The sequence below is a fragment of the Cololabis saira genome, chromosome 6 (assembly GCF_033807715.1).
Source record: "Cololabis saira isolate AMF1-May2022 chromosome 6, fColSai1.1, whole genome shotgun sequence".
In the NCBI taxonomy this organism is placed as follows: Eukaryota; Metazoa; Chordata; class Actinopteri; order Beloniformes; family Belonidae; genus Cololabis; species Cololabis saira.
The window spans coordinates 17,302,381-17,311,774 of record NC_084592.1 but is presented as its reverse complement, the minus strand read 5'-3'; the positions used below and the strand labels follow the sequence as shown (position 1 = coordinate 17,311,774).

The 9,394-nt window shown below is 41.9% G+C and overlaps 1 protein-coding gene across 1 annotated transcript; it reads right to left on the bottom strand.

Moving 5' to 3' along the window:
* Positions 1–3,022: 3,022 nt before the first annotated feature.
* On the bottom strand, positions 3,023–7,902 carry slitrk5b (SLIT and NTRK-like family, member 5b). The gene is made up of 2 exons (XM_061724446.1): positions 7,775–7,902; positions 3,023–7,351 (listed from the first exon to the last, which is right to left on the bottom strand). Exon 2 carries the CDS (start codon positions 7,294–7,296, stop codon positions 4,693–4,695), a length of 2,604 nt encoding a protein of 867 aa, XP_061580430.1. The 5' UTR covers positions 7,297–7,351; positions 7,775–7,902; the 3' UTR covers positions 3,023–4,692.
* Between the last annotated feature and the right edge of the window lie 1,492 nt (positions 7,903–9,394).

Genomic DNA, 9,394 nt, shown 5'->3' with positions numbered 1-9,394 from the left:
AATCAAAGTCACAAAACTCTCTCCGAAGACATTATCAGTTGCATCAATTGCCCTTTTGTTATTCAGTATTTACTGTGTTCTCTTAGTGTGAAAATACACAGGGTAGAGAGCATTTAAAGAATAGTTATTGGAAAACTGATCCAGTCAACTGAAGCCAGCCACTGTTCATGACAAAAACACTGTGTGCATCAGTGTGTGCGTGTATCTAAGCTTACAGTGTCTTCACGCACTAACTTCACAGGAATATACTGAAACTATGTAGGTACACGTCACAAGTCACTGTGAAGTTCCCAGTTTATTTGTTTCAATGAATTTCCTAACACCACGAACAGGTGGAGTCACCACATAATTACTCTGAACACGTGAAAACCAACAAACCGAGCCTTCATCCTCGGTTAAGGGCATGAATGCTGCAGTGTAATACTCTGTGACATGCAGACAGCGTCCAGATGCACCGTATCTTCCAATTAGCTGAGCTGAGATGACAGGTTTGGCACACAATGCTGAATATGATGAGAAATCGCTCCACATATTGAACTCTCATGGAAAGTCACTTTTCTTGGTTCTGACTATTAACGGAGAAATTAGTTTGACTGCGTTATGTCTGAATAATGTGCTTAGTTTCCGTTGGTGCATCGAATAAAATGGGGAAAAAAAGGAAAAATGATATTCATTCGCTGCAGTCTTTTGTTGTGCTTCCTGACCTAATAGCTCTTGCTGATACACCAACCCTTCCATTAAAAGAAGATAATTGCTGGTGGCAGTAAATTGACTGATATCATTTATCACATGACCTCAAACCAAACATGTGACACAGACGAGGGCGAGCGATGAAAATGTGTTTTCTCTCATGTAATACACATAAATCCTCTCAATATTCTCTTCAAAACCCTCATAATTAAAAATATATTACTCTTTAGAATAAATTAATAATCCAAAATGTACTACCTCAGACTAGATCCAGTTGTTGAATTTTTTATAAGTGGAGAAGATCTATTTGTCGGAGCTGAGACACAAGCAGCCAGAGATTTTGCACAGATTGTCTAAGTATGACCAAGATGTGCGGCTAGTGCAATACTTTATAACAGTAACATTTTTGTATGAGAGTATCAAACCTATTCTATGGCTATAAGCATATAACTACTGTATACTGAGCAGTTACAAAAGTGACATCATTGTTAACCAGCAGGAGCCAAAAGTGCTTTTTTTGAGAAAAAGAAGAATAAAAGAGAAAAATATCAATGTTATTAGTGGAGATGAGATACAAATGTGGATATAATCCCAAAGCATGAAATAGACCAGCCTCAGTGATCTGTCAGTGTCATGATTTGTGAAGCCGGTACATGAAAAGTACACGTCGATACAAAACTGCAAAAGAGCTGCAGAATTTCACCAGCTTTCAGTCGATGTGTCACACTCTGCTGTTCTGTTCAGCCCCTGTAGTCCCTTACATGCTATGTGCACAATGCACAGTGTGCATCCATCCATTATCTACACCCATGTCTTCCTATTTAGCATGGAGGGGGGTCTGATGGACCCTTTCCCAGCTGTTATTGCGTAAAAGGCAGGTGTACACCACACACAAGATGCCAGTTCATGGCAGAGCCACATACAGAGAAACAATCACACTCACTCCTATGGGTAATTAAGAATCAATAAGCATAAGATTAGCATGCAGCTCCAGAAATGAATGCAAGCATGGAGCGAGCATGCAAACTCTGGTCAACAGTGTTGAGCGTCCGAGCCAGCATGCTGCCCACACCTGATTCAACCAACGCTGGTGCTTTAAATGGGCCGGTATGGGCCGGGACAATCGTCAGGACCCTCCTCTGACCTCTTCACAGTTTACAGCGAGTTGTTTTGTTGATAAAAAAAAAAAAAAAAAAAAAAAAAAAATAAATTAAATTCATATATAAAAATATATATACATTTTTTATATGTGTATATTTTTTATATATATACATTTTACATATATATACTTTTTTTCATAGATATACATATATACATATATATATGTATATATACTGTATATATATATATATATATATATATATACATATATATATATATATATATATATATACATATATATATATATATATATATGGCCTCAAAAGAAATATTTAGTTTTGATGCAAAACGCTTGCCGTCCACGTCATGGCCCACTTCACGTCGTGTACACGTTCAAGTGGACGTAGGTGTACAAAACGATCACGGCTGTGGTGTTGACCATGACCATGGAGTTATTGAGGAAATTTTTTTAGGTAAAATATAAGTGGCGTAACTTTGCACAGGCCATGCCCCTAATACTAATAGAAATCAATTTTATAGAAGGAAATATTCATGCACTTCTTTATGTTTTTGAAGTGCTTTTATTTGATATCTTTATTTTTTCAGTGATATTTCCCATTCCATGTTAACTCCATGAAGGTTAAAGTTAATAAATGTGACTCCATGACACTTAAAATTTGGCTCATGTGGATTACATTTAGAGCTGGCTTTGTTCCTTGTCATTTCTGTCCAATAAAACGATGTCTAAGTCTAAGACAGACAGACAAACAGACATACTACATATCACTCGTGTTTTTGTCCCATATTTGTATGATGGACAGCAGGTCAATAGGAGGAGTACCGGCACTTATTTTTTATCACTTAAAGCACTAAAGACCAACACTACTGTGACACCGCGATGGCAAAAACAGCACGTTATTCTAGAGTGTTTACTGCTGAATCAGCAAACCTGCGCTCATGAGGTGGCTTTGATGCCAAGGTGACTTTACCTTTAGAAAAAAAACAAAAAAAATATTTGTGATTAACTGTTTCGGTGTGTGCAAGACAATCTCCTGTACAAATGACAGCACTAGAAGTAGGGTTGTGTTTAGAAATCCAACCTTCTTGGTTGAGGTGTGCATACAGACTTTGATCTGCTTCATGACTTTAATCCTGCACCTTCGATACCGAGCTGTGGATTCATTTCTTTTAAGCTGGTGTTTTTAAAACCTCGAGGTAAAGGTTACCTGCTCTTTTTATGTGACACCAGGGGGGAAAACAACAGCATATGTGGCTCTCTCAGACTGAGAACGAGCTGCGGAAACAACAAGAAACATCCAAGATTTAGTCCAAGCTTGCATATTAAGTTATGAAATCACGTTTTATTCAAAGACTGTAACTTGGTGTGAGGATGTGTTGTAGACAACAAACATCTGTATGCGTGACGTGTGAAAAGAAACCTCACTTTAAAGTGTTTTGTTGACCCTAGACAGGAATTAGAAAAACGCTGCACAGAAGTGAAGCATTTTCAGCTGCTTTTTGACAAATGTTTAAAACCACTTGTTGAGTTTCAGGTAACCGTTCAGGTTTCTGCAGAACCCTTCGCATGTTAGACATCATTAGCAAACAAAGCATGACACTGACACGGTGTGCCCCAGACCGGACCAGGAGGTCTACGACATGATGCTGAATTTGGAGTCGCTTAGACTCTTGTTACGTTATGAATCTATTTAGATTTGATGTAACTCAAAGACAACTGCAGATGTAATATATACATATATAACAGCTTTTTCAAGTCAAATCATTTGCAGGATTGTATTTTGATGTACTCCGCTTGGAGGAATAAATTGCATACTCTTTCTTTTTTATAATCTAAAATAGTATAATGGGGAAAAGAAAACACACAATTATGTATAATACAGGAAGCTACACTTGTTAAAAAAAAAACAAAAACAAACAATAAACTGGTTTAAACTACAGACAAAAGTAATTATCTTTCAGTTACCGGCTATCTGAACACAATAACTTTTCAACATGTTTAAAATGTGGCATGTCTTTCATAAACCACCACCGCTGCTGGTCTGACGTTGAAGAGGTTTTGATGGACCACCGCCGATTTTCTGGCATAAATACACTCGGCAGGTTCAGTATGATTTTATGATATCGATTTATTAAGCCCATTTCCCGCCCAAGTCTGCAAACAAACCATTTACTGCTGTCATAACATTGGACTTGAGTGATTGCTTTATCCTTTTTTTTCAAAACATTTAATATTCACATCCCAGAGGATTAATCATACTTCTTTCTCCATTTCACTCAATAGGGCACAGTTTTCCTAACACATATAAAAACGGTTAACTGGTCTACGCAGAGAAAAAACGCAGATCATCCTCACAGTTAGTGACAAGTTAACTCCTTTAAACTCGATCTCATGTATGTGTTTCCTTTTGAAAACATTTGAAAAGACAGAACTGGCAGCTATATATGTATGTCTGCCAAAAGAAGGAAAAAAAGATTTGTTTTGGGGCAAGAGCATACCATCTGCATGGTTCATTAGTGCTCATAAAATGCAGCTAATTAGAGAGTTAAAGCTCAGTCCCGCATTGCTGTCAATGATACAGCCCTGGGACAAATTTTATGATAGAATGAGTCATTAGAGCCCTGAATCTGCGGTTGTTTGTTCATATTTAAACTGAGGTTTTAAACCACACATGGATCAAATCTAAAGTGACATTTTAAAACGAGTGGTGCACTCCTTGATCAGCCCCTTCTGTTCGAGCAGAAGTGCATACTGTAGCTCATAATTCACTGTGCTGAGTTGAGAAAACCATTGTCTGTTCATGTTTTAAAATACATTTTGTTATTCCTGATGAAAACCCGAGACATCGCACCGATGTCCGACCGCGTGGAGGCCGAGTTTCTTCAAAACTGTGTGAAAGTAGTTCGTTTTTCAAGAACCTCAAGGTAATCCGGATCAATGTGGAGCTTTGCTTTCAGCTCCCAGTACTCGCTCCGGTTCGGGTCAACGTAAACAGTACTTGGTGTGGTACAGTACAGTATTGTCTGTTGTATTTTCTCTGGGGGCATGTATTGGTGCCTCGCATCAAAGTCTGAGGAAAAGCGAGTTGACGAATGCGCCCCGTGCCTGCAGGGTAACGTATCGCTGTAACATCTGCTCTTGTCGGGCTCCGTAGTGTCTCTGTAGCAGCACGGATCGTCTTGGCGAGGGGTTGAGGCCTTGTTGAGAGGTTCTGGCGTGGCGGCGCTGTATTCCGAGCTCATAACATTGCTGGCTGCCTCCTCGTCCGAGTTGCCCAGGAAAGCACAGCTCAGCTCGTCAAAGTCCCTAAAACCATCGCCCGGTTTGCTGTCCGTCGGAGTCGGGGCCGTAGTTCGGCATGTGGATTCTGTGGGGGGTGGGATATACTCGTACACATGCCCGGCGGATGTCCTGACTTTGGGAATGGACCCCTTTTTGTACAGGCCGTATTCCATGTTTAGAGAGCTGATGCAGGCATTCATGGAGATATTCTGCTCATTTTGAGTCTTCTGCTGTTTCTTTTTCATTGCCACAAACAGTCCTGCAGCCACAAACACAGACGTAATGAAAATGAGGAGAAGGGCAAGAATCATGACAGATAAAGGGATGGCGCTGTACTGGGCGTCAGAGTCCAGAGAGGTTTCTATAGTGATAGTGCTGCCAGGAAAAGATTCTTCGGTGGGTGGAATCATGGAAGCAAGTACATCAGAGTTATTAGGGCAGAAGCTAGTTGTCTTAATGTATCTCATATCCTCCCCAGCCAGCCTCTTAGGAGAGCCGCAGATGACGTTGTTAACGACTGTGCCCATGCTAAGCTGCTCCAGCCACATCTTCAGCTCCAGTATGCTACAAGAGCAGTCCCAGGGATTCTCATACAAATCCACTTGTACAAGCGCGTGGAGCTGATCCAGCACGCCGCTTGCAGGGAGATATCGCAGATGGTTGTTGCGGAGGTTGAGCCTGGCTAGTGTCAAACCATCGAGCGAACCCACTGGCAAAGTTTTCAAGAGGTTATTGTTTAAAAAGAGAAGCTGAAGTTTCAGCACGTGCTGAAACGAATCGGCCGCCACTTCTTTAATCACGTTGTATTCTAGATATAGGAACTGTAAGCTCTCTAGGCCATAAAACATGTCCGCTGTGAGGCGGTCGATCAAATTCCCGTTAAGGTATAGTCTTCGAAGATTTGTCAAATCGCCAAAAGATCTGTCATGGACGCGAGCTATGCGGTTGTTACCGAGATGAAGCAAATCCAATCCAGTTGCCTCGATGAAATCTGATCTCTGTACCTCAGGGATGTAATTCCCGGTGAGATACATCTTTTTGGGATTGTAGGGTTTGGGATTTAAGTCGGAGATTTGTTCAATTTTTCGCTCCTGACAGTTCACGTTGAGGCCGAGGTCGGAAATTTGCAGATTGCAGGTGCAGACGGTGGGACAATCCAAAGGCACGGGGGATTTGGTCTGATACGACACAATCTGACCGTAATTCTGCGGTTTATTCGGCGGGACGCGGCCAGTGGGTCTGGATTTTAATTTGGCGGATTGGCGAGGTCCCTTAGTCGGTCGTGACGAGGATCTGGCGATTCCGGATGAGGTGAAGGAGGCTGCAACCACAGCTGGCGTCGTCCTAGAGTATGCATCAGTGCTCAGATGAGGGAGGGGCGGCATCTCGTATTCAGCGATGGCTCTCCTTGGGCACAACTCCTGCTTTGAAACCTCGTCAAGGTCTCTCCCGTGAAGTCGAAAGGGGAACTCACACACGACGTCACCAACCAGGGCAGTGTAGGATATGCTTTCCAGCCAGGTTTTCAGTGCGATCAACTCACAGGAGCAGTTCCAGGGATTCTCCTCCAGCTGTAACTCCACAACACTGTTCATGTGCTCCAGCAGACCCGTGTAGGGGAGCACTTTGAGCTGATTCCCTCGCAAGTCTAAGTGAGTCAGTGGGACGTACTGGAAAATGTTCACAGGCAGACTAGAAATCAAATTGTCATTTAGAATCAAAACCTCCAAATGCTGAAGTCTGCTGAAGGCATTCGGCTCCACTTGAGTGACGTAATTGTAATCAATTTGTAAATATTCCAGACTTTCAAGGCCAAAGAAGAGCTCTTCCTTCAAGGCATCAATTTTATTATTGTTGAGATGTAATCGTTTTAATCCCTGTAGTCCATAAAAAGCTCCTGCTTCAATATCAGATATTTCATTGTTTCCCAGATGTAGTATTGTAAGTCCTTTGTACTCAGCGAAATCATTTGCAGACAGCTTCTTCAGAAGATTCCCAGTAAGAAGCAGATGATACTGGGAGTAGGGCACTGGGCTTATGTCTGAGAGACTTGCAATTCCTCTGTTTTCACAGCTCACTGTGACAATCCCCTCTCTCTCCTCACAGGCACACAGTCCTTGACATATTTCTCCATAGCGACCAGACATCTCAACTGTGCACACTGACGTTGCACTTAGTAAAACATACGGAATCCAAAGCTGCATTTTCCTGCAAATGACGGCCAAGCTCACAGTCCTGTTAAGGTATCCTCAATGTCATCTAGAATGAAACACACACAGGGGGATGGATGTAAAACAGGCAGGCTGCAGTGAAAGCAACTTCCACACAAGAAGAGTCACAGCTTGATTTCCTACCCAGAGGTAACTTCACTCTTTTGCGGCTGCTTATTCAAAATAGCTCAAACAAAGCAAGAGGGGTGGGAATTCCTCCAAGCAATGAAAAGACTAAAAAGCAAGGTCAGAGCACTACTTAAGCACAAAACATAGGTCTAAATCCGCGGTGAGGGGAATAAGCCACATGCATCTGCTGGTAAAAACGTGGAAATAATAAACACATGGTTTACATGTCCAAAATTATTTCCCGTAGCTAGACTGGGTCAACCGGAATTCTGCATCACAGCACAAGCATCTTTAGAGATGTGACAGCCTGTAAAAATGTTCTAACTCCGGATGAAATACGTACCTCGCACTCATGGATGAAGACGTGTGCTCGCTCGGGTTTTCCAGCGCATCTTTTTATTTTTAAATCCGTCAAAAACGAAACAGGGAACGAGATCTAGTTTTGTTTTTTTTTTCAAGACCTATTCGTGTTCATCGTCACGGGAGAGGATGAGAGAACTGCTGATCAACCATAACTGCCAAATGTTTCTCTGTGTCAGGCTGCGCCGGAGGAGACGCGGCTCTGGCTGGTAACAAAGTTAGGCTCTCTCTCTCCCTCTCTCTCTTTCTCTCCCTCTCCCTCTCTCTCTCTCTTTCTCTCTCTTTCTCTCTCTCTGTCTTTCTCTCTCTTTCTCTCTCTCTGTCTCTCTCTCCCTCGGTGGTCAGGTGGACGTCAAGTCATTTGATGCAAAAAAAAAAAAAGATTCAGCTCACAGTGGCATCACACTTGGATACCCCCCCCCCCCCCCCCCCCCAAAAAATAAAAAAATAAAAAAATAAAAAAAAAATTAAAAAAGATGCTGACTAGCCTTGTAAAAACCATTCCATAAAAAAAAGAAAAAAGAAAGTCAAACAGTGAGACGTTTGCCGGGTGGGCGTATCTCCTGCGTTGGAAAGGCGCGCATCATGTTATTCAGGCAGAAAAAACAAAAGCCAGTCAACGCCAGGTTACATCACCTCTCTACAGTCTGCCAATCCTGTTACGCTGAGAGCCCGCTGGAAGGAGGGGATGTTGCATCCCTAAAACACCAGAGTGACTTCCTTTCCTCTCACCTGGATAAGTAACCTATTTCCAGCATCTCTTTCTTTCTCTCTCTCTCTGGCTTTCTTCCTAGCTGCTATATTTGTACATAACATCCACAAACCACAATACCGCTAAAAGGAAGCCTGGAAGTGCATTACTCAACACACTGTTACCTTTCATCTACATCATTTTAAACAAAGAAAAAAAAAACATACTGAGACCTTTTTTCAAAAGATGAAAGAATTTCCTCGGGTATTAAAGATAGTATGTGACATATTTTGGTCAAAGTACCACAGAGATCCAGTCAGAAAAATAAATATAAGCTCGCTTATCAACCGTGTGCTTGCTCAGAGATCATTGTTGCAGCCCTTGTGCAACTTGTTCTCCAGAGCTACAATAAATTTCACATGACGTGAAGCCGGGTGAAGATAAAGACGTGGAGGCTGGATGAGTCTACTCTGATCTGGATGTGTGATATCACAGATGTGTGCAACTCTGAATAATTCACTGAATGACATATTTTGAGGCTTATACAAACCCTAAAGGAATGTTAGGGCTGTGTCATTTCAACATTTCGGAGTTGGCAGTGACTTCAAACACCCTGGTAACTGGAAAAAGTGTTCTTTAAGCAACACTTCATCTCCCCCAAAACACTATCGTTCGCTGTGTGACATGAGCGCGAAAGGCCTTCGTAATCACGTCAGCCAATGCTAATTTTTATCCACGCGAGGAAATAAATATACTCTGTCATGTGCTAACTGGCGAATTAAAAGTTGCGCTCTTAAATGGTTTAAAATTAGGCTGTTTGTTACCCGGAATGGGTAAACTGTGAGTCACGGAGTATGACTCACTGTCCTCACTGGCCACCTGGCTCCGATGCAAAGCAAACCATAATGAAAT

Excerpts from the sequence above, each read along its gene's own strand:
- slitrk5b (XM_061724446.1), bottom strand. The coding sequence starts at position 7,296 with ATGCAGCTTTGGATTCCGTATGTTTTACTAAGTGCAACGTCAGTGTGC.